General features: G+C 40.6%; 2 protein-coding genes across 7 annotated transcripts in view; one reads left to right on the top strand and one right to left on the bottom strand.

Moving 5' to 3' along the window:
- Positions 1-9,712, bottom strand: part of mRpL19 (mitochondrial ribosomal protein L19) — a 30,958-nt gene extending 21,246 nt beyond the window's left edge. Inside the window, exons 1-3 of one of the 6 annotated variants that reach the window (XM_076191526.1) lie at positions 9,607-9,680; positions 4,725-4,875; positions 461-566 (exon numbers count right to left, since the gene is read on the bottom strand). In XM_076191526.1, the coding sequence (XP_076047641.1) occupies positions 461-543 (83 nt within the window). In that variant the 5' untranslated portion in view covers positions 544-566; positions 4,725-4,875; positions 9,607-9,680. Of the gene's footprint in view, positions 1-460; positions 567-4,724; positions 4,876-9,296; positions 9,370-9,564 lie in introns of all 6 variants that reach the window. The other 5 variants (XM_076191527.1, XM_076191525.1, XM_076191522.1 and 2 more) reach the window with 5 other exon arrangements.
- A 9,074-nt stretch (positions 9,713-18,786) lies between these two features.
- Positions 18,787-26,413, top strand: part of LOC143028725 (dynein axonemal heavy chain 3-like) — a 123,580-nt gene continuing 115,953 nt past the window's right edge. Inside the window, 5 exon segments of the mRNA XM_076191095.1 lie at positions 18,787-19,365; positions 21,297-21,440; positions 22,990-23,265; positions 25,902-26,032; positions 26,127-26,240. Coding sequence (XP_076047210.1) covers positions 18,787-19,365; positions 21,297-21,440; positions 22,990-23,265; positions 25,902-26,032; positions 26,127-26,240 — 1,244 coding nt within the window.

Raw genomic sequence — 26,413 nt, 5'->3', positions numbered from 1 at the left:
ATGCGGTATATATATTGGCTCCTGCCGCATGTAAAACCAGTTCACTTGTACCTTACAATAAAGGAGACGAACTCACCATGACCTCTTTTCTTCTCCCTGTGGTCCACAGAAGCTATATGTCCAAAAGCTATGCTTGTGATTGATGTAGCAGGTTTATTTTCTTGTTGATTTTCACTGTCTGATCATTGATAAATAAAATTTTATCAGCCTCCTCTATTTTCTCATAACCATGGAGATGAAGGGTTGCCCTGTCCTTCATCACAATATTTGGTTCAGAGGCAATGCAGCAAGGCACAGGTCTTCCATATCAGGGCCCAACAACTGGAGCTAGTTTAGGTCTACCACTTCACTGTATGATGAGCACTCTCTTCTCATCCACTCATTGTAAATTATGAAACAAACATCCTTTAAAGCCACATCATACTGGAAGAAAAATTCACAAAACTGCTGAAAAACTTACCTGAAGTCCTCTGGCACTACCAGGTCTTCTTTAAAGTCTTTTTTCAAATACCTTGAAGAATTTTGTGCAAATGTGGTACGCATTTGACGAACTTCATTTTGTAAACCTGCCGAGTACAATGAATATCAGACATATAGCAAAGCAAATGTGCAGTTTATCATAAATGGAATGAGTATTACTTTCACAAAACATATCAGATACCTTTACATGTCAATGGCTAAGAACTTTCTGGAAGATCTTTGTATTTTCTCTTTAACATGAAAAAAAAAAATCACTATGTTAAAATGGAGTGGCTTCTTGAACAGGTTGCATGTCTCAAAATCTTATATGGGAGGTAGCAAAGTCAAAGGCAAACACCCATTACCACCCATTCTACTCCAATCCACCATCCTTGTTTCCCTCTTATCTTAGCTTAAATCTATTTCAAACACACCTTACCATTCCTGAATGAAACAATGGTAACTGGGGGGTATGGGGATGGGGAGATAGGGGTTACATTCATGGACTGGAAAGTTCCATAAATTTTAAGGATATGCAATTCTATGCACCAAACTGTTTGAGGCAGAGACTTGGAATTTAAGGAAGGTGGAGGAGAGCAACTTTAAGGAGGTTGAGAAGTATGGTGGGACTATGATGTTGAATGATGAGAAATGATGAGGTGAGGAGAAGAGTAGAGGTGGAAAGGGAGCTGCCAGATAGGACTGATGAAAAAATATTGGGATGGTTTAGGCACATGGAAAGAATGAGGGATGAAAGACTAGCAAAAAGAGTTGGCAAAGGCACATGGAGTAAACTTGAAGGGAAGACCATGAATGAGATGGATGGAAGGGTTGAATGGGGCCTTAAAGTGGAATGCCTGATGAGCAGGGAAGGGAGAAGGCATGAGATATATAATTCTGAATGGTTTATCCCAGTCTTTTTTATTTTTCCAAGGAGGAATGAGATGGGAGGGTTGTCAAGTTCTGTTACTATAGCCATCAATTTAATCTGTATTTGCAGGGGTGCAGTAGTTATCTCATGTCTATGATGTGTGTTTGTAAGTGTAATGTTATACACACAAAGTGCAATATGTACTGTATATACTTATGTACAGTGGGACCTTTTAATGATAATCTTTTACTCAAAAAAACAGGAGGTTGCACTACACACAGGTAATGTTTTTGAATGTGTTTTTGTTGATCTACTGTCTCATGATACCTTTGGCTAACCTTAATAGAACCAGTGAGCTCTTTTAACCTGCCTCCTGTAGTGTACATTCTTTCTTTTTGTTGCCACATGAACATCAGTCCTTCATTCACTATGTATACCACTTATAATCTACAAAACCATTATATAAAAATTGTGATTTTTTCTTTCCCCAACCTGCATCTTCGTTTGCACATGTTTGCATCACTGAGGTATTGCTCTTCCTAATAATATATCTGACAGATTATAATTGGGGCAGACATTGTTTTTGTACATGCATGGTTAAGCATCATCACTTAATTTCTTTCTGACTGTTGTAGAGGCAATCACCACTTTGTTTACATGTGTGAAAATGTTTGCAATTTGATTAAAGGGTCACTGCTTCTTTATATTTACCAAGAGCCACTACCCCAAAGCTGAACTATGGTCTTATAAGATGTAGGCTGATTTTCAGACTTTTTTAAGTGCATCTTAAAAGCTGTCTAATACAGTACATTTTTTACTATTAATTCTGTATAAGACATGCGTTAATGTAAATAATAATAAAAAGAAGAGGAAATTAAAATACTGGTAAAGATTTATAGACAAATTATATATGTACTGCTAATCCTGACAAAAGGATTGTCATTGGAAAGACAATACCACAGCGATGGAAGCGCTTGTGAATGAAGATGCAGGCAAACAGAATGATGACCAGTTATCTGCTATAAAATATGTCCAGAATGATGCCCAGCACTACAGTATTTGACTAAGGTAGTCCTATTAGTAATGTTCAAAAGCTGGGGTCCCATTACACATGAGGTACATGAAAAATAAAAATCAGCTTTTTTACCAAAATATTTGGGGATCACACTATACATGAAGTTGCTTTATACATGAGTAGATTTGGTATGTTACTCTCATCTGAAATAGGTGCTGGAATGTCATGATGTACACACTGAACAGTGTTAGTGAAGGAACAAACAAGCCCTGTGGTATTCAAAATTCCATTGAGCGAGTTCTTGACACATGAACTGGTTGCTGCATATTCCAAATATGTGTCTGCCTGAAAGATAGTTTGCCACCCACTCTTTCATGTCTCTGTGTACTGATGAATTACATATTTTATCTATGGGTAACAGTGTAGGGTCAATGTCAACTGGATTCTATTTCAGAATCACACAAACACATATTGTACTTTTCTTTTTTGCATTTGGATGACTTATTTATTCTATGGAATGGTTACATTTGGTTAGATTGGTTTATGTTCAGTTATATTTAGGTTAGAAGCTATTGATAGTCAATTTCATGTTAAATATCTGTGTTTGCATGATTCTGGAATTTTACCATCAAATGTTTCACTGTCAATAGTGGTGAATAAGTTGTACAGCTTCTACACACTCCTATGCAATGTACCCTCACAAATACCAAAAACTTGCACACTACAAATTAGATCAAACTCAACATACAAACAGTTAAGTACTTTGGGAACATGTTTCACATACACAGCTTAACATATACAGGGACACATCTCTAAAATTCTGCCCCATTAATTAAAGATAAGAGGCCTGATTAGCATTACACCAGATAGCTTAAAAAAAAACATCTGGACAAATGCCTACAAACAGTGCCAGGAGAGAATGCTTGGAGGCATTCAAAGAAAGTGATAACCAACAAGATTTTTAAAGGGCTATAAAAGAAGAAAGCAAATACGCTCAGCTAAAAGGAGATATGAAACTAATATTGCAAACAAAATTAAAAATGATCCCAAAGCATATATAAAATTCATCAAAAGTAAAATGACAGTAAAGGAAAGAGTCCGTTCAATGACCAATCCAAACAGTAACGAAAAAGTGACAATGGAGAAATGGCAGAAATGCTCAACAATTACTTCACCACAGTATTCACAGGAGACCGTTGATTCCTGATATAGAACAGGTACACAGTGAAGCAAATTACTTGGAGGACATAGATATCTCAACTGGGAAAATAACAGTTCTAAGTTGAAGAAATTAAAACCAGAAAAATCACCAGGAAATGATGGCATATATTCAATCATTCTGAGAAACCTTAGAGTTATAGTAGCTATACCATCTCTCATTAACAAGCTATATAAAACATCTCTCATTAACAAGCTATATAAATCCACCTCTCATTAGCAAGCTATATAAATCCCATCTCTCATTAAAAATATAAATCGTTAGTGCATCCACATTTGGAATATGCTGTTTCCATATGGTCACCAAATCTCATTAAAGACATTGACAGACTGGAAAAAGTACAACAGCAAGCCACAAAACTGATTCCAAATATCAAAAATAAATCATACAAAAATTGACTAAAACATATGAATCTGTTTTCCCTAAAAAAAAAAAAGAGACTCAGAGGTGACTTGACACAGGTCTGTAAGATTCTAAAGGGAATTGACCACATCAAAAGTAACAAAATTTTTACACTGAATGAGAATCAGACAAGAAATAATGGTCTCAAACTGTCAGGAAATAGATTTAATTTGGAAGTGGGTAGAAACAACTTCTCCAACCATGTAGTTCATGAATGAAACTTCCTGGAGAGGCAGTGCAATGTAGTTCAGTTAGAAGCTTTAAGATTCATTTAGATAAACACCTAGGCAAGATGAAGTAATGCCTGCCATTTATTTCATATTATTTATTTGTTTGTTATCATTTATCTGTTTGTTTATTATCATACATGTATGTATGTATGTATATCTTATGATTGATTATTACTATTTACCTGTTTATCATTTAAGTATACCTATGTATTTATTGTATTAATTATTATAATTTTTATTTATTTATTTTTATTTATCATTATTATATTTTTTTCCACATGCGACCTAGTTATGGACCAAAAGGTCTCCTGTCGGCATGCTCAGCCTTTGTAATCCTTTATAAACACCTAAATCACAGATTGGGCCCCTTGTAACTGAACAGGGAACCACAACAGATGACCCGCATGAAACCTGCCAGATGCTGGCACACCAGTACAACAGTGTGTTCAGCATACCAAAGAAACTGACAGAAATCTTCGATCCCACAACCTTTTTCAACCAAGTGACTACGAACCAGAACCAACTTACCAACCTTCACGTGACAGTAGAGGACATCAAAAAGGCAATAAGGGAGCTAAGGATTAACTCGGCCGCTGGACCTGACGGCGTTCTGGTGATCCTACTCCTAAAATGCATTGAGGTCTTAGCGATCCCAATTCATATGTTGTGGCTATCCTCCCTAGAAAAAGGGGAGATCCGGCATTACTAAAGCAAGCCATAATAAGCCCAATATATAAAGGAGGTGATCGGACCTTGCCAAAGAACTATCGACCTGTTGCCCTCATGTCCCACATTATAAAGGTAATCGAGAAATGTGTAAGAGACAAACTGTTCACACACCTTGAAGAGAAAAACCTCATTACAGAGAATCAGCATGGTTTCAGAAAAGGTCGGTCCTGTCTCTCAAACCTACTGGCATACTACGGAACCTGTCAGTAGGGAAGAATGTTGACGTAGTATTTCTAGACTTCGCAAAAGCCTTTGACAAGGTGGATCACAGTGTCGTCCTCCACAAGGCAATGGACCTAGGAATCTCAGGGAAGCTAGGAGTTTTGCTTCACAACTTCCTGACAGACCGTACCCAAACAGTCGCGGTTGACAGTGTGAAGTCCAGTGAAACTAAGGTAATAAGCGGAGTACCACAAGGCTTTGTCCTCAGCCCCCTCCTATTCCTAATTCATATGAATGACATAAATAGGAGAGTGGACTCAACCCTCCTATTTTTTTGCCGATGATACCCACATCAGCCGTGCAGTGCAGGTAAGTGAGGATGTGCACCATCTACAAAACAATCTCAACACAGTCTATGCATGGGCCAATGACAGCAACATGCAATTCAATGAAGAGAAGTTTGAGGTCTTGAGATATGGCACAAACCAAGGCATTAAAGACAACACTGAACTGCACACGGAAAGAGGCATGCAAATCACACCCAAAGCCCATGTAAAATGCATGGGCATTCATTTAAGTGATGATGCCACTTTCCAGCACCACATCATGCAGTCAGTGAAAAGAGCTAGAGGGATGGCCAGCTGGGTACTAAGGACTCTCTCCTCAAGAGAGGTACAAGTAATGCTTACCCTCTGGAAGGCGCTTATTCAACCAATACTGGACTACTGTAGCCAACTCTGGTCGCCACACAAATGCGGAGACATCCAGAAGCTTGAAGCTGTCCAAAGGAACTATACCAGGCACATCAGAGGGATGAAAGATCTCAACTATTGGGATTGCCTGGAAGCACTGTGTCTCTACTCCCAACAAAGGAGGAGAGAAAGATATAGGGCCATTTACACATGGAAAATCCTAGAGGGCCTTGTTCCCGACCCCACACCCTCAACAATCAAGCCGTACCACAGTGTAAGGCAGGGCGTAAGTGTAAGAGACAAACTCTCCCACCAAGAGCCCCGGAAAGGCTTAAGACCTTACTGGCATCCAGCCAAGGCCACGAGGGTCCAAGAATCTTCAACGCCCTCCCAAAAGAGGTGAGAGAGAGAACCAAATGCTCAGTGGATAGCTTCAAGCATGCACTGGACAGGTTTCTACAGAAGGTGCCAGACGAGCCCCCAGTGCCTGGCTACACTGCCGTCAGTAGGTTTTCTTCTAACACAATACCAGACCAACTAGCCCTTGTGAGGAGGGACAGCAGGACTGGCAGCAGCGGTAGATCACTATGGCTGTGAAGAATGACCTCGGAACTTCACCAAGTAAACCAAGTAAAGCAAGCAAGATACTGTAATGCATGTCATTTATTTTATATTATTTGTATTATTGATCTGTTTATTATTATTTGATTATTATCTGTCCATTTATTATTATTTACTATTTGCCTGTTTGTCTGTCATTTAAATTTACCTATGTGTATATTTTATTATTATTTATATTATTACTTTTATCTATTTATCATAATTTCTTCACATCCGAACTAGTTATGGACCAAAAGCTCTCCTGTCAGCATGCTCCTCCTTTGTAATCCTTTGTAAGATATTCACTAAAAGCCTTGACACAGATGTTCCAGAGGACTGTAGAAATGCTAATGTAGTAAGTCGCACAAATTATTTTTTCACCATCCCATATTTCCACAAGAAACATTAGTTGTTGGATTTGTTGTATACATGCAAAAATTATACAAAATACTGTACAAGTGGGCAAAATGAAACAGACAATTTATAGTTTCACCCAACCAACGATTTTGATATGTGGCTTATGTGTTTCAGGTGAGAAATGTTGTGATATGAACAATGGTGTACAGTACATAATTTCCATCGCAAATGCGTACTTTTCAAGTAATTAATTATTGAAGTTATGCACTTATGCCTACATCTCGCCAATGATCTGAGGGGACCTGTAGGAAATTGGGGTTTTTGGGTGGGGAGCACTAATAAATCGAGTAATGCGCGTTGCAAAACAAGTATAAAATCAACAAGAACACATCAAAAATATATGAAAATACATCAAACTAAAACTGCTCCAATCGCACGATGAACAGAAGAAAAGAGAGGAACTGCAGGCAGTCTCTAAAATCAAGAAAAACAGAAATTTCTTCTTCTCTTATGGCAAAAAGAAGCTGAAAAGTTTCTCACCAATAGGCCCCCTAATGAAAGGAAATGGCGAACTAGAAAACAACCCCACAAAAATGGCGGATATCATCAGTGAACAATACAATAATGTATACAGCCGTCCAGACAGAAACAAAAAGGTAACAGATCCTGATGAATTCTTTGGAGAATCTAGAACTGGAACAACCTTCCTATCAAGCGTAGTGGTGACGACCGGGGACATAATCAAAGCCATTGACAGCATAAGGCCAAATTCAGTGGCAGGACCAGACGGCTTTCATGCTCTATTACTTAAAAACTGTAAAGAAGAACTGGCAAAGCCTCTCCAGCTACTGTGGTCCAAATCTCTGAGTTCTGGTACCATACCACCTGCCCTAAAGCTGGGAATTGTAACACCCATCCACAAAGGAGGTAATAAAGGCCTTGCTAAAAACTACAGACCTGTAACACTAACATCTCACCTCATCAAAATTATTGAAAAAATTATACGTGACAAAATGGTAACCTACATGGCATCCATAAATGCCTTCAATGATGGCCAACATGGTTTTAGAAAGGGTCGCTCCTGCCTCTCTCAGTTGTTACTACACTATGAAACTGTACTAGAGAACATCCAACAAGGCAGCAATACTGATGTAATCTACCTGGACTTCGCTAAAGCCTTTGACAAGGTAGACCATGGTATTGTCCTCCACAAACTGAGAAAACACGGCATCTGCGAGAAACTAGGAAAGTGGCTACACAGTTTCCTCTCAAACCAATTACAACAAGTAATTGTCAAAGGAATGCTATCTAAGCCCAGTAATGTAATAAGTGGCGTTCCTCAGGGCTCTTTCTTGGGCCCACTGTTATTTTTGGTGACTATAGAGGACATTGACAAAGACCTACAACACTCTCGCTACGTCCTTTGCTGATGACACCAGGATAGCCATGGAGATCCAGACAGAGGAAGATGCAACGCTACTACAGGAAGACCTAAGCAAGATATTAACCTGGGCAAAGAATAACAACATGACACTGAACCGAGATAAATTTGAGCTGCTACAATATGGCCCCGTACAAGAATGGAAAAGCTCGACCAACTACAAAGTCGACTCTCAAATCATAGCAGGGAAAGCCCACGTCAAAGACCTTGGGGTACATATGAGCAGCGACATGACTTTCTCTCACCACATCAATGAGATCTCTGACACCTCCAGGAAACTCTCAGGCTGGATACTCCGGACATTCCAAACTAGAAACAAAACATATATGCTGACGCTCTGGAAAGCATTAGTACTCCCAAAACTTGAGTACTGTTATCAACTCTGGTCTCCCTTCAAGACAGGAGACATAATCAAGCTAGAAGCTGTCCAGCATACTTTTACAAATAAAATTGAGGGATTGCAACAGTCAAACTACTGGGAAAGACTGCAACAGCTGAGACTCTACTCTCTCCAGCGAAGACGCGAAAGATACATAATAATATTAAATATATGTCTGGAAGACTCTGGAGCATCTGGTACCAAATGTGGGCCTGAAGGTGAACTACCACCCAAGAAGAGGTCGCCTGTGCTATGTGAGGAGAACTGAGGGGACGTCACAAAGGGTGAAGAACATAGTACACCACAGCTTCACCTATATTGGGACACGCCTCTTCAACTCTGTCCCACAGAAATTGCGAAACCAGACAGGTACTTCAACAGAGAGTTTCAAAAACAAACTGGATAAGTGGCTGGCCACAATTATGGACCAACCACCTACACCGGGATACACCAGCTCCAATAACAACTCCCTCCAATCACTGACCTGTGACTCAGTGAGGAGGAGCTGCCTGAGTACAGCAGACGTCCACGTTAGTTGAATCGGTCAAGATGAAATCTGACAAAGGTAGACAAAGGTAGACATTGCTGAAGTCATTAGGAGGCACTTCATGAACCAAAGAAGGCTTCCTGCCCCAGCACACCTACTTCAACCACTTCAATAACCAGTGGGGTGGCACTGGTAAGAATACCGGTAAGACCAGCTACCTACTACTCCACCACACATCAGCCACACGACTTACACATTCCAATCGTTAAGGCAGACTTGAGACGTGAAGCTGCTTGGATACAGCGGACTCCCACGTCAGCTACGTCCTTAAATGGACGAAATTATACAAAGTACACAAAGTAAGTACGCATGTCAGGTCAATAGCAAGACAATTATAATTATTCATGATACAGTAAGTTGAGTAACAACATACGATTCCACACTACGACAAAATGAAAATGTCATTTAATTCTTAGTAAATCCACGTCTAACTTCAGCATAGGTATTACCATATAACTTACCATAATAGAAAGTTAATCTACTAGCATCATTGATAAACTTACAGTATTTGTAAATTCGAGAAGAAAATGTTCTTATCACCGGTCGTGCCAGTGCCGACATGATTTCCTTGTTTACAAATACAACTGGTATACTAGCGCTACCTGCTGGGGGAACTTCGAACTCCACATTTGTTGTTATGGTAACGGTGACGCTCACACGGCTTGGATCTAACAAGGTCACCAATGAAGGTGTATTTGACTCGTTTAAAAATTCATAAGAATCGATTATCAGAACTATTCTATAGTTGCATAAAGACATGTATCCAAATATACTCTAACGTGGAACACCAATTATCATCTTTTCTTACACGGAGGTATGTTATGAAAACCTGCTCGTTTGAAATTATATTTGTAATAATTTATGGCAATTGATACATTGGCCTAGAATTCTGTATTCATGACACCATAAACAAAGTAATTAACACATAATTAGTTCAGAATGTAATAATCATAAATGAACATATACGAAAAAGTTAGAATGTTATTGCTCCGTCAGTAAAGTTAAATAATCACCAATGAACATATATATATAAAACACCATTAGAATGCTCCGTCAGTAAAGGTTTCATGATTGTGCCCCTGACTGTAAAATAACCGAAAAGTACACCTCCAGTTTCTGGAATAACAGGCTAGAGGATTTAGTGATAACGTGAATTACTTGCCATCTTGATCTACTTCACTTACACCTGACAATGACGTTACTACTGTTTTATACTCGCAGATACTTACAGAAGGGTCCCGGAAGAGGCTATTGAGCCTGTGACTCCGGCTCTAAATGACTAATACTTAGGTCATCTGTGGTCTAGGTCTTTGCTATTTATTTGTGATGTGTAATCGAGTATTTGATCTTGATGTTTCCATACACTATCCAATCTCTTTTCAAAACTTACAACTGAATTTGCATTCACAACATGATCAGGAAGACTATTCCAGTTATTCACAACACGACTGCAGAATGTGAATTTCCTGATGTCCAATCTTGGGCGCTGGGTGTAGATCTTCTTGGCGTGTCCTCGAGCATCACTTCAAAATGTATTATCCCGTGATACTTCTGTGATTGCGTTGACATATATGGCACACTAATGAATTTCATTTATCTTTGTGTGGTCCAGAATTGTCTCTGGAGGTACTTGATAAGGAGTACGTAGGGGGGAAATATAATATATCATCCGAATTATCTGTTTTGATGAGGATTTGAAAAATATATCAATAAGATTTTTTTTTTTTTTTGCTGTAATGAATTAAGACAGGGAAAATATATATTAGATAATCTCCACATTATTTATATTTATAGTGGGCCATATATGTGTGGAAAATACTGGATAAACAGGTACCTGACCCAACTACATTGTCTCTGCAAGACACAATAGCAGAAACAGTCGCATGTGTGAGAAGAAATCACTGCCTACATATGCCCCATATAGAATCAGGACCCTTTTGGCCTCCAGTTTTACTCACAATAGCCCCAGAATCTTCAACACACCACCGAAACATATGAGTGATCAAGAACTGCCCAGTCACCAAATTCAAATTACACCTAGACAAATTTCGGAAGACACTGCCAGACGAGCCTCCTATACTCGTACCTGGGTAGCGGGTATACAGCTTACTGCAGGGTAGCCTCAAACTCCATTCCAGACCAGATTGACTTGCAAAAATAAGACTCCCGGGCTGGTAGTAGCGGTGGACCACCACAGCTATGAGGAAGACCCTCTAAATTCTACTAAGTAAACTAAGTAAGTAAGGTACTCCGTACACGTCAAGAAAGGGTACAATAGGATACTTCGGACAACACTGGAAATTTTGCTTACATTTTGATTGACGCAGTTTAACAATTAATACCTCACTCAAATGTTTCACTGTAATGGATTAGCTTAACTATATGCGCCTTTAGGCTAGTGTTGTTTACATGATTTGTTTATTGTGTTTAAGATGAGCAATAGAAGATGATGCCAGAAACTATTTAATGGAGACTATGCTTGTAGGTTTTTGTGTATCCTTGATTTTTACACAGACTTCAATTGGCATGGGCACTTGGTCTTCTGTAGAATGTCATCTTATAGTTATCTCTACCGACGTCTGAGTTTCCTTGTCTTAGCAGTATGTCATACACTGTTGTATTGTTATTGAAGAGGACGTAATGCATTGTTTATGTGAGGATGCAAAATTCTTCTTTGAAGGGTAACAAGAATAATATGTGGTGCGTTCGTGAAATAATGACTGTTTTTGCTAGGTTCACTTATAAAAACTCCCTGATCTTAGTATTTTCTTTGATGAAAGTCAAACCTCAGCTGCATGCTAAGTATAATTGGACCATGAAAAGGATTTATCACACTGTGCAATTTTTCCTCCCACACTTCCATCCTCCATTTGAATAACTAGAATATGACTTCGCTCACAGAAATCTAGACTTTTCTAAGAACATTTCAACAGTATGTCTGACATTCGTATAGGTTTACAATATTTTAGTTTATCATTCAGCTTTGCTATATGTGGCGGAAGGATAATTTGATAAACGGAAATTTGAAATATAAAATATTGTAACCGAAACCTATAGAAGCCCAGTGTGGTAACCCCGTTATGAATTACAAAGGATTACAAAGGCGGAGCATGCCGACAGGAGACCTTTTGGTCCATATCTAGGTCGGATGCGAAAAAAATCATAATGATAATAAATTAATAAATAAAAACTATTATAATGTAGATAACAAATAATATACATAAATAAATGCATAGGTATAGTTATATAATAAACAAACTGGTAAATAGTAAATAATAATGAATTGACATATAACTAATAATAAATAAAAATCAAAACACAAATGATAACAAAACAAAAACAAATAATATGAAATAAATTATAATCATTACAGCATCTTGCTTAGGTGTTTATCTAAATGATTCTTAAAGCTTCGAACTGAACTACAATGCACTACCTGTGCAGGAAGTTTATTCCATTCATTAACTACACGGTTGGCGAAGTTGTTTCTACCTACTTCCAAAATGAATCTATTTCCGGACAGTTTGAGACCATTGTTTCTTTTCTGATTCTCATTCAATGTGAATATTTCGTCACTTTTAATGTTGTCAATTCCCTTTAGAATTTTAAAGACCTGTATCAAGTCACCTCTGAGTGTACGTTTTTTTAAGGAAAACAGATTGATATGTTTTAGTCGATTTTCGTATGATTTATTTTTGATATTTGGAATCAGTTTTGTGGCTCACCGTTGTACTTTTTCCAGTCTGTCAATGTCTTTAATGAGATTCGGTGACCATACGGAAACAGCATATTCCAAATGTGGACGAACCAACGATTTATATAGCTTGTTAATGAGTGATGGAGTTTTGAAATCAAAAGATCGCGCAGTCAGTCCTAGAATCTTATTTGCTTTCTCAGAGGCTGAAATACACTGCTTGGATGATTTGAGATCGTTATTGATAATTACGCCGATGTCTTTTTCACTATCCACTTTTGTTAACGAATTTCCAAATAACTTGTAATCGTACTTACTGTTATTTTTACCTATGTGTATTACCTTCCTCTTGTGTTAAATTTCATTAGCCATTTTTCAGACCATTGCTGTAATTTATCTAAATCTTCTTGAATATCTAATTGATTTAAGTGATCATTTGCCACTCCGCACAATTTTGTATCATCAGCAAATTTGGAAATAGTAGATTTTAGTCCATGGTCTATATCATTTATATATACTATGAATAGAAGTGGCCCAAGAACGGAACCCTGAGGAACTCTACTCGTAACATTTTACCACCTAGAAGTTTTTCCATTTAAAACAACTCTGTTTTCGATAATTCAACCAATTACTAGTCCAACTTAATAGGCTACCACTTATTCCGTGCGAAGCTAATTTAGTAAGTAGTCTTTCGTGTGGGACGGTATCAAAAGCTTTTGCAAAGTCTAGATATATTAAATCTATATTGTTTCTTTTGTCATAATTCGAGATAACTGTGTTGTAGAATTCGAGTAAGTTAGTCACGCAAGAACGTTTCCGTCTGAAACCATGCTGGCTATCATTTATCAAACGGTTACTTTCTAAATGATGTTCGATAGCATCTCTGATGATAGTTTCCATTATTTTTCCTACGATTGAAGTCAAACTTATAGGCCTATAGTTATTTGGTTTCTTTTTGTCACCTTTTTTGAATATGGGAGTAACGTTAGCTAGCTTCCATTCTCATGGGACATCTCCGGATATGATGGATTTCTTGAAAATAATTTCTAATGGAACAACAATCTCATTTTTCATTTCCTTTAAGATTCTTGGATGCCAACCGTCAGGCCCTGGTGTTTTATTAACTTTGAATTTATCTATACACCTTTTATTTATTTATTTATTTTTTTTTTTTTTATTTTTTTTTTTTTTTTACCATAGTAAGTTTACCCTAGACTTTTCATAGGTTTCAGTTTGGAGTTCACTCTTGAGGTGTTTCGTTTACGAATACTGAGCTAAAATAATTTTTTAAAATATTACACATTCCTTCATTTGAATATTCAAGTTGACCGTCAGCAGATAATAGTGGACCAATGTGATTCCTAACAACCTTTTTATCTCTAATGTAACTATAGAATTCTTTGGGATTCTCTTTGGATTTATCAGCAATGTTTATTTCGTATTGACGTTTTCTTTTCTTTTTTATTGTCTTTTTTAAATCTCTCTGTATTGATACATAACTTTCATAGTCATTAGATGCACCCGAGCACTTATATTTCTTATAAGCCTGTCTCTTTTTAGCAATACTTTTTCAGTTTCTTTGTCTAGGGATTAGCTTGTTAAGTGTAGTTGGGCAGGCTTATGGGAGGATCTTGATTGAGAGGATTAGGAGAGGAACAGAGGGGGTAATTGGTGAGGAACAGTGTGGATTTAGGACGGGTAGAGGTTGTGTAGATCAGATTTTTGTGGTAAGACAGATATGTGAGAAAGCTATAGGAAAGGGGAAGGATTTTTTTTTTTTTTTTTTTTTTTTTTTTTACGACAGGGTAGACAGAAAGGCACTGTGGGAGGTTTTGCGGATATACAGGATAGGAGGAAAGCTTCTAGGAGCTGTCAAGAGTTTTTATGAGGGTAGTAGAGCTTGTGTCAGGATCAGAAATGGAGAGAGTGAGTGGTTCGAGGTGGGACTTCGTCAAGGATGCGTTATGTCGCCCTGGCTGTTCAACTTATACATGGATGGGGTAGTGAGAGAGGTAAATGCAAGGGTAGTGGGTCAGGGATTGGAGATGGTTAAAGAAAATGGAGAAAAGTGGGAGGTGAGCCAGCTGTTGTTTGCGGACGACACTGCGCTTGTGGCAGGATCGGAGGAGGGATTGAGGAAGTTGGTGACAGAGTTTGGGAGAGTGTGTGATAGAAGAAAGCTAAAGATAAATGTGGGTAAAAGTAAGGTGATGAGATGTACAAGGGGTGAAAGTGGCAGTAGTCTGGAAGTGAGCATTAAGGGAGAGCGACTGGAGGAAGTGGATAGTTTTAGATACTTGGGTGCAAATGTGGCAGGAAAAGGTGGAGTGACGGTGGAGGTAGAATGTCGATTGAGAGAAGCGAGTAAATGCCTTGGTGGATTAAAGAGTGTAATGAGGAATAGACATTTGGGAATGGATGCTAAGAGGAGACTATATGAAGGAGTGATTGTACCAACAGCACTGTATGGGGCAGAAACATGGAACATAAGAGAGGAAGAGAGAAGGAGTTTGAATGTGTTTGAGATGAGGTGTCTGAGAAGTATGATGGGGGTTACTAGGCTAGATAGAGTGAGAAATGAGGAGGTGAGGAGGAGAACAGGGGTGGAAAGGGAGTTGGGAGATAGGGTTGATGAAAGAGTATTAGGATGGTTTGGGCACATGGAAAAGATGAGTGAAGAAAGACTAGTAAAAGAGGTATGGAAGGCAGATGTGGAGGGAATGAACATGAAGGGACGTCCTAGGATGAGGTGGATGGATGGGGTGAAGGGGGCTTTGGGGAAGAGGGGAATGTCTGTTGAGGAAGGACGGGAGAGGACAGAAGACAGGGGTGAATGGAGAATGGTTGTATATGGATGATGTTGTGATGGATGAGGTGGAATGGGGGGGGGTGAGGTAGTATGTGTGAGCAAAATTTGACGCAGCCCGAAGGGATTTCTCCCCGTCTTCACTTTTATGCATGTGGGGACGGAGAGGGGGGGTCACCAATTTAATGAAGCGGCCTTGCTGTGGATGCGCTGTGTCTTGCGACACTGCTTCTGACCCAGGGCAGTGGACAAGGTGCAGGGATGACCCGTCATCCAGGAGGTGCTAAGATGAGAGGGAGGGTGGAGGGGTGTGGAGTGTATTCAGGGATGGAATGGGTGGGAATGATTTTATGCCTTTTCCTTTTTGGCTACCTCCCTTGTAAGGGGGAAAAATCCTTGGTATATGTATGTATGTATGCTGTCGAGCCACTTTGGGCGAGCCTGATTTGGGGGACGTCTGTCCTTAAAAGGAATGTAAGTATGAATCATCTTAGTGAGCGTATTTTGAAATATTTCCCACATCTGATCTACAGGCCTTTCGCTTAATTTTGCCTCCCAATCTGTAAGCTGAAGCTCCTGACGTAGTCCTATGAGCTGAGCTTTACTGAAATCGGGTATTTTAGAAACACAAGTATCTATTCTAAAAAGAATTAGGAGTTTGAATCTAAGTTGTGATCGCTATTTGCAACAGTTTCACCGACTTATTCATCAGTTAGCATACTTTCGCGGCTAGTGATCAATAGATCAAGTAAGTTTCCATATCTTGTGGGCTCTTTTACATGCTGAGTTAAGTAATTGTCACCAAGAAAATCAATAAAGAGAATGAAATGATACGAAGAAGTAATTATAATGATGCAAAATTATAAATACAAATAAAGTATAAAAACTGAAGTTATAATTAGAAGAAAAAATAATTATAGAAAAAATCATATCAGGTATTTAAGAATTGAATTGCCCCGTACAGTGAGAGGCGTAGTAAGTTCGACTGCGACACAATTACGGTGGGATCGTTATGACTATAATCAAGGATGTTTTGGCGGTAAGACATTATGGCACACCGGGGACTTTTCGTCCGGTAAGCCACAGCACAATGTCGGTACTGCGATATATGACAACATAAAAAGAGATCAGATGAGACACTTAAACCCTAATTTTCCGATTTAAACCCGACACAAAAGCGACACGTCACTAAACTAGTTACTCAACATTAACGGCATAATCATGAAATTACATTCACATGTGGACCAATCGCCACCAGTGACCACCTCTATCATAGCAAGACAATTAAGAGAACGAGACAAAGCCCGTGACTATAGAATCGAAAGTTCGCTTGTTTTGAGGCTCCTTCCTAAATGGAAAACAAACTTTCTTCCTTCTCGTTTTACCTACTGCTCCAGTGGGTCAAAAGCAATGCAGTAAGACACAACAAGCCCGCTTCATTCAATCAGCGGATCCCCCTCCTCTCCGTCCCCTCACGCAGAAAAAGAGAAAACGGAGAAAAATCCCTACGGGCTGCGTCAAAACATTTATACATAATCACTCCCTAACCCCCATCCTCTCCTTTCCTTGCATCACAGTACCATCTATATACAACCTTTCTCCACTTGCCCCTATCTCCTGCTCTCTCCCTTCCTTGCTCAACAGACATTCTCATCTTGCTTAACACCTCTTTCACCTCATCCATTCATCTCATCCTCGGTCGTCCCCTCAAGTTCAACCACCACACCTCTGCCTTCCACACCCCTTGTACTAATCTTTCTACACTTATACAGTGAGAAACGAGGAGGTGAGGAGGAGAACGGGTGTGAAAAGGGAGTTGGGAGATAGGGTTGATGAAAGAGTATTGGGATGGTTTGGACACATGGAATGAATGAGTGAAGAAAGATTAATAAAAGAGGTGTGGAAGGCAGAGGTGGGAGGAGTGAACATGAGGGGACGACCAAGAATGAGATAGATGGATGGGGTAAAAGAGACATTGGGAAAAAGGGTAATGTCTGTTGAGGAAGGAAGGGGGAAGACAGAAGATAGGGGTGAGTGGAGAATGGTTGTGTAAGGATGATGCTGTGATGCATGAGAAAGAGTGTGTGGGGGATGGGGGTTGAGGGAATATGTGTGAATGATATTTTGACACAGCCCGAAGGAATTTCTCCCCGTCTTCTCTTTTTTTGCATGAGGGGACGGAGAGGGTGAGGGTCGCCGATTAAATGAAACTACCTTGCTGTGAATGTGCTGTGTCTTGCTACATTGCTTCCGACCCAGGGCAGTGAGCGAGATGCAGGGATGACCTGTCATCCAAGAGGAGCCAAGAAAAGAGGGAGGGATGGTGAATGGGAGTGGAATATGTGAGGATGGAATGGGTGGGAGTGGATTTATGACTTTGGCTACCTCCCTTGTAAGGGGGGAAAGCCGTTGGTGTATATATATATATATATATATATATATGTGTGTGTGTGTGTGTGTGTGTGTGTGTGTGTGTGTGCGCACATACACACACACACACACATATATATATATATGTATATATATATGTATGTATATATATGTATATATATATATATATATATATATATATATATATATATATATATATATATATATATGCACACGTAAGGAGCTGGGGTCCGGGAACTATGTTGGAAGAAAGCAAACACTAGACTCAACATATAAGTTTAATGGGTTAATCTTCTGACGTCGAGTCCGGTGTTTACATTCTTCATATATATATATATATATATATATATATATATATATATATATATATGTGTGTGTGTGTGTGTATATATATATATGCATATATGTGTGTGTGTGTGTGTGTGTATATACACACGCACACGACTCGGTGGCACAGTTGGTAGAGTCCCTCAACTGTTACTACGGCGGTCCGGGTTCGAATCCTGCCTAGGGCTGAAATAATTTCAGTATCGCTGCGCTTCGAGTCGTTACTCCAACTCTCGTGGGCGGGGAGTTGGGTGTGTGCGTGTAAGGTCACAGCATTACCCATAGATCGGTCATACGAGCTCTGAGCTCTCTTCCGGGAGAGAAATAGCTGTCGATCACGAGTCCAACACGTAATCCAAATACTATGGTGGTGAATCACATACACACACAAACACACACACATATATATATATATATATATATATATATATATATATATGCGCATGGATCTTTACAGAACGCACTATGGGAGATGGAAAAATACATCACTTCAACACGGCTATCGGAGAGAAGCGCGGAGTACCGCCTCTCCGACTGGAGAGGTGTCGATCGGCCAAGACCTGCGAGGCATCCCTCGATCTTTCTGAAGATCCTTCACCACCGACCAAGCTCCTGCGCCTACCGTCTGCCGCACCCCGCAGCAGGAGGAGATCTGGCAGCGCGACCGGCAGAAGCAAGAAAAACCTTACGGAGAGCTCTTCAGGCCATCCCACCTCCTTCAGTCTGACAAAATCCCCGAGATCACTCAGGTCTTCCGGTGAGGATGACGACGTCGACAGTGTTCTTGTTCCTCCTGAGATCGAGGAGAGACCCTCCGTCCAGTTCAGCAGACACAACAAACCCTTTCCTGCGGCAGAGAAGCCAAGGGCAGTGACCCTGACGAAGGCGCCGACAAAGAGGAGGAAGAAAGAGAAGGCCCTGGGCAGGTTGTCAAAGGAACAGGTTCCCAATCGAACTCTTCTGCTTCCTCCAGAACCTTCGATATCGCCAGAGTTTCCTCATTTGCTGTCCGATGACTTCCAGACCAAAGCTGTTATTGATAAGGTAAAAGTGAAGGGCATTGCTGTTTTGGTGACATATCTATATCTGAATCTATATTGAATTATGGAAGGTAAATGAATAGTAAGATGGCGAGGTAAACCCAGAGAACAGTGGGAGTCTTTGATTCCTAATAGGACTTCTTCAGGCTCTCAGAGGAAGTCCATCTAGGGACGAAACTTTAGAGAATATTGATATTCACTGTTCTTTGTGTTTCTCTCACCAATTTACTACAATATTTCCATTTGTATCTATATCTACTTAATATTTATGTATACAATGTACATCAGCATCTATATATATATATATATATATATATATATATATAAATATATATATATATATATACATATTCTATATATATATATATATATATATATATATAAATGTGTGTGTGTGTGTGTGTGTGTGTGTGTGTGTGTGTGTGTGTGTGTGTGTGTGTGTGTGTGTGTGTGTGTGTGTGTGTGTGTGTGTGTGTGTGTGTGTGTGTGCAACACTGAATGGGTCCCAGTGAACAGATATACATTTTTATCAGCCACAATACACTTTAAGCCATCAACATCGAGAGAGACTCGAGGAGGCCAATATGCAGAAATTGAAACGTGGTACGGTCAAGGACTCGAACCCGGGCTAGCATGTGACAAGTGTTAATGACTTAACACCTCTCTTGATGGCGCAATCGGTTAAGTCACTAACACATGTCACGTGCTAGCCCGGGTTCGAGTCCTTGGCCGTACCACGTTTCAATTTCTGCATGTTGACCTCCTCGAGTCTCTCTCGAAGTTGATGGCTTAAAATTAAAGTGTAATGTGGTTGATATATATACATATATATATATATATATATATATAATATATATATATATGTGTGTGTGTGTGTGTGTGTGTGTATGTATACTGTATCTATGTTATTTATAATTATATCTATATCTGTATCTATATACATCTATATATATCTGCATAACTATTTACATATTTCTACACACACACACACGAGCTGTGCACGCGCGCACACAATGAGAAGGCCAAAGAGAAGAAAGAAAATATAATAGATTAAACTAGAACAGAAATCGTGATCGCTCTGCCTCACTTCCGCATTTCTCACTCTATCCCTCCTCGTAAGACCCATTGCGGTACCTCCGGTTCCCGGAAATCTGTTCTGTACAAAAACGTGAATAGAACCACTCCATACAACCTCCTCTTTGTATTCATCTCCAGGTCCCTATTTCTCGTAACATTTTTAATTCCCCCCGCCCCCAGATACTCACTCAGCGCTATTGTTCTATAATTGACGTCCATTTCAACTCCTCCATGCACTGCTATATGCAACCCAAAAGTACTCTTAGATTCTCTTTTTTTCTTTCCCTTCAAGATCACGTCCAACCTGCTCCCACCATCACCCCATATATATCTTGTGACCTTACCTTATTTTGTCCAAATGACTCCTAACTTTCTCCCGTCACACGGTTTTATATGATAGAGAACAAATACCTCCAATCAACTCTAATCTGCCCCAACAGTACTCTCACTAGAGAGCAAATGTACTATCATATGGTTCTAGTTTTATCTCAGGACTTCCCTCAACCCCAATAGAGATCAAAGGTCCCCCCTATATCAGTCCCAGTTTAACCTTAACCGTTCCCTCAACCACACCAAACGTCCTTGGTCTTCTCTATGGACTATGAATGACCTAGGAAAGACCACCCGCTTGCGAGGGATCAGTGTGCGTGGAAAGGGAAGAGATGCCTGTAAGAAAATGAAAATATAGTAGTGTATAAAAGTCGGCTATTACCAATAAGCGCAACAGCTGGGCGATTCTTTAAGGGGCGATAATCGTGGTACAGGAGGAATGGGGAGGGAAGCTGGACGGCCCATTCAACCTCAACTCCCTCAACCTCACTCACACTTCTTTCCCTTTTGGCCTCCTTCCTCTGACAGCGGGTATCCTACGTACTGACGCCCAGCGAGCGAATAGCGGGCAACTACACAGCCCTGAGGTACTGCATCAGGATCCCTCCCCGATTCCCTCGAGGGGCTCGCAAGTACACTGTCCTCCCCTACATCCTCAACAGGAGCCTCAAGGTAAGGGCGTCATAGGTGGGTGATTTGACACTGAGGAACCCCACGCGTGTGTAGATGTCCATTTACCTGCTTGTACCCAGCACCCAGTATATAGCATAAAAAATATGGCCGTGTGTGTGTGTGTGTGTGTGTGTGTGTGTGTGTGTGTGTGCTTGTGCTTGTGTGTGTGTGTGTTTCAGTAAGTTGTGTATGAATAACAATAAAGTCGCCTGTGGTTCGGTGGATCTTTAAACACTGCTTACGGTTTTCTCGCCTATATTGCCTAAATTAATACGCTTCGTAGATCCTACTGGATCTACGTTCACCTAGTGATGTCGGTCCTGTGGCTCGCTTCTGGTTATGTACCAGTTGAAATGCTGACATAACATTTCTGCTGGGGTGTTGACACCCTCACAATCATTAACGTTTAAATTGAATAACAATGAGGCTAGTCATTTGTACATGCTATCGTATAGTAGTATTTACGTTGTGTAATTGTTTCTTGTGGTTTAATTAGTGTCCGTGTTGATTTAGATACGGAGTATAAGGTGTGTGTTGGAATAAATGTCTGGCCTCTGATTATCTCAGGCTTTGATCACGCGAAGGAAAGGAACCTCGGGGCGTGCGGATGTATGTTTGATCGTGTGTGTGTGATTTTATGTAGTTTTCCATAGAAGATTTTCAATGAATTTTACAGTGTGCTTGAGCTTTTAGTGGAAGGTGCCCTTCTTAATCTATGCTCTCTCTCTCTCTCTCTCTCCCTCTTTCCCTATCCCTCTCCCTCTTCCCCCTCCATCCTCTGCATCCTACCCCTCGCCTTCCCTCTCTCTCTCTCTCTCTCTCTCTCTCTCTCTCTCCCTTTACCTATCCCCCTCTCCCTTATACACCCCTATATCCTCTCCCTACCTCCCTCCCTCCCTCCTTCTTCCTGTTCTCCACTCCCACTCTCTCTCTCTCTCTCTCTCTCCCTCTCCCTATCCCCTTCCCTATCCCCCTCCCTCTCCCTCCTACGCCCTTACATCTTCTCCCCCTCCCACTCCCCCTCCCTCTCCCCTCCCTCTCCCTCCTACTCCCTCCTACTCCCTTACATCTTCTCCCCATCCCTCTCCCCCTTCCCCCACTCTCTCTCTCTCTCTCTCTCTCTCTCTCCCTTTCTCTCTCTCCCTATCACACACACACACACATTTATGTGTACCTGAATCGCACCTATATCCAGGGGGGGGGTTACGTTCACCCTGGATAAGACTGGCCGGCGTTGGTCAGAAAATAAATGTATTACTCTTGGTCAAGTATGGGTGTGACTGTGATATTAATGGTTGCATATCCCCCTAACACCCAGTCAGGGGCTCCTGTAACCTGAATGAATTTGGGTGGTGGTAGCCAGTACAAAAGGTTTAATTGTTCTACTTTGATGTAGTATGTGCGATTGGGATATATATATATATATATATATATATATATATATATATATATATAAATATATGTGTGTGTGTGTGTGTGTGTGTGTGTGTGTGCATGTATATGTATATGTGTAAGTATATCTGTATATGTAAATGTGTATCATTGGCAGCCTCCAAACAACTCCCAAAGTAGAGTTGTGGTGCTGTCGGACATGTTGCGTCGGCGCTACCGCCTGTGGGCTCTCTCCCAGTCCATTGGCCAGCAGGAACACAAACACTCCAGGCCCCCCCGATCGACGAAGACGACCGCCTCCTCCTCGAGCGTGAAGATGTCTGAGGCGGGCCTCAAGGTCATCAAGGAGTTCAGACTGGAGGGTCTTCTCAAGAAGCAAGAGGAGCGGGCCAAAATGGAAGCTACACGATCCAGGAAGAAGAAAGTTGTTAAGGTAAGTCATTTTTTTTTTATACCGGGTAACAGGTTCCCCCGTATTGGTATCAAGTTTGTTCTAAATGCTATATCAGACGTTATGGCTGGTTATGCGTAAATGGCATCCTTCAAGGGAGACAAACAAGATCAGTAATATTTGGAGGAGAAGTGATCTGGAAGTGGTGGACGTTAATTTGCAAATGCCTCTGCATCACTTCTTATGGTTCAACGTGCTACGCATAGATGGCCTGGGGAAAAGATAGATGCTTGTGTAGATATGTGTAAGAACGACCCTTTCCTAAAATGCAAAGGAGAACAGTAGACTGTAGATCCAGCGGGGCATGTAGGGAATTAGGCAAGGTATATGACGGAGTGTGTGAAGATGACATCTGCCGACAGTTTTGACTGAATACATGCCATTGGAGAACGGAACCTTTATTGATTGTACTACGTTTCTCTCAATGGAGCTTTTTCAAGTGAGGAATACAAACCTTTACTAGTTAAGTCTCAGGAAAAGGTCTGATGAAAGTAAATGAAATAGTGGGGGTGCAATGCTGGAACATTTCCTTTTCATGTCGTATAACCTCAAATAACCGCTTCTCCCAGAAACTTCCTCTGTTTGACAAATAATGAGCCCGGCCTTATTCCAGTCCATTGGGTGGTTGGTGCTATCTCACTGTGTTTCACACGTGCAAGTGGTGCTATTTCTTCGAATGTCATTGCGATGCTCACGAATGAGTGCTTTTATATCACGTGACTCTTCATCGATGTATGACTTTTTACAGTCCTTACAAGGAATCTTACATACACCAGCCTTCATACCATTCTTGTCCTTTTTCTTTTTCACTTTTGTAAATTATTGTTGGTCTTGTTGGTTTGGCATACCGGTTGTGGCGGCGTCGCTGTCGGCAGTATAATCGTAGTAGCTGGTACATGATTCACTGGGTTGATGATGATGATGATGTGTGTGTATGTGTGTGGGTGTGTGGGTGTTTTTCTTGCACATTTTGATGACAAACTCCGGGAATTTCACTTTCTTGAACACTTTTTGGATAACGTTCGAAACAATACTACCACTAACGCATGTGTAACACAAGGTAACACTAACCACCTATTTGACTGGAATAAGTCTGAGTTGATAATAATATTAATAAAAATGACAATAATCAAGCAACGAAAACAGCAGGAAGGGAGCAACAGCTCTTCCGAGACCAAGTTCCCTCTGTTGCACTTTAGTGAACGGAGCGAAGAAATCCTCCATCCCAGACTCGAGAACAATCTACTGTATAGTGATTGCAGTCACTATAGACGGCAATTGCCCAACCTCTCCACACAGGGTAAAAATCGCCGTCATCATGAAACCCAAGCACCTCAATCAATAAGTGCAACTCTGACTCCACAAAGCGGCCTCGCATCCCCGAGCGAGCCAAATATACTAGTCACTAATTTAGTCCATACCGAAACGAAGTTGACTCTTACTTATTTGTACTACCCGAGAATCTTGGTCCCGATGTCCACTAACTGCGAGTCATGAAAAGAGAAATGCGTCTTGAAAGTACTACATGGTGAATTTAAAAACAAATGAGGAACCCACCGTGATATGTGGCCTTAAAAAAGTAGCAGTAGAACACAGATTAGTCAAAATATCAACAATTCTGGTAGACAGCCCAGTCCGAACAAGAGCACATGCAACAATTAGCACCACTGTGGCAAGATGCCACGCTCCACTAATACGACATAGCAGGGGAGAAATAACGGACTGAATAGTAAGACAAACGAAGGTAAGAAGTGTACATCGATTTAAGAAAACCATAAACGGTACAAAGATCAATACCCCTACATTAGTAGTGACTTTCGATCAACCCCATCTTCCAACCTGCCTAATCTCAGGTTATCTAAGATATGAACTAAAGAAGTACACCTATGCCACTGCTTCAACTGCCTGTGCTTTGGACACACTAGACCAGAAAATGGTGTCGTCGCTGGGAAGGTTTATGTTGTTCACAGTCTTACCCCCGGCACATTGTAGCCCATTGTGCTCGAACGTACCCAGGATCACCCTGCGTCATTCTCAGATTGCAGTGTCAAAGAAATCCTGTCTCTGAACACACACCACACCAGTTTCAAAAAAACCTGAAGACGAGAACAATCCAGGAGGATCAGACCTAGAGTCACTTAGGCGAAAGCAGTACCATCTGGCAAACGGATCTTCCCAATAATCCCATTCTAGAAAGACCGCCCACATGATACATGAACACCCTACACAACCTTCGACATCTTCTCACTTGTGCCACTAGAACCCTGAACTAGGTCTCGTCCATGGATCATCAACGTGTGTGACGTAGTGCTGATTTTAAATGTCACATGATTTGATTGGTATATATATGTATATATATATATATATATATATATATATATATATATATATGTGTGTGTGTGTGTGTGTGTGTGTGTGTGTACACACACACACACATATATATATATTTTTTCTTTCTTTTCTTTTTTTTCTTTCTTTTTCTTTTTGCTAACAGATCCATCGTTACGTCAGTTGATCAGCAAAGCGTGTTGCACATTGCTGACACATCCGCTGGTTCGAGTGACGTGTGTTTTGTGACTGCTTTTGTTGATCTTTCTTTGTGTTTCTTCTCTTGGAAGGCGACTCACCTGACGAAACCGACGCTGAACTTTGTGGAAGCGACGACTCTCTCAAGTCCCGAGGCACAGATGGAGGAGCAACGCTTGCAGAGGCAGGAGACCCCGGAACCCACCGAGGAAGACCTTAAGAGGTAAAAAGTCTCCTAAAAGTCTCACTCTCTCTATCTGGTCTTATAGAGGACTTACCCACCACTAGGCACTTACCAAACGGTCTCCTCCTGACAGATGTCTGTACTACATGACGGAAGGTATCCAGAAGCATCAGGTGACCGAGCCGCCCCAAAACCTCTTGAAAGTGGTGAGTCAGGACATGGACAAACTCATCCTCAGGGACATAAGGTGAGTGTCTGGGGCCTTCAAGCAAGTCATCGCAGGAGATTTGGGTCTGGGCTAGGCAGCCCATCTCAGGACCAAGAGAGGAGGAGGAGGAGAGAGAGGGCGATAACCTCAGATGATTGACGGAGTTTTCTGATTTAATGACTTTTGCATTTTAGATATTTGAAATTATCTTC

The sequence above is a fragment of the Oratosquilla oratoria genome, chromosome 10, assembly GCF_046742065.1.
Source record: "Oratosquilla oratoria isolate Oo_2021 chromosome 10, ASM4674206v1, whole genome shotgun sequence".
Taxonomy (NCBI): Eukaryota; Metazoa; Arthropoda; class Malacostraca; order Stomatopoda; family Squillidae; genus Oratosquilla; species Oratosquilla oratoria.
Note: the sequence above shows the minus strand (reverse complement) of the source record. Positions and strands in the feature narration are given on the sequence as shown.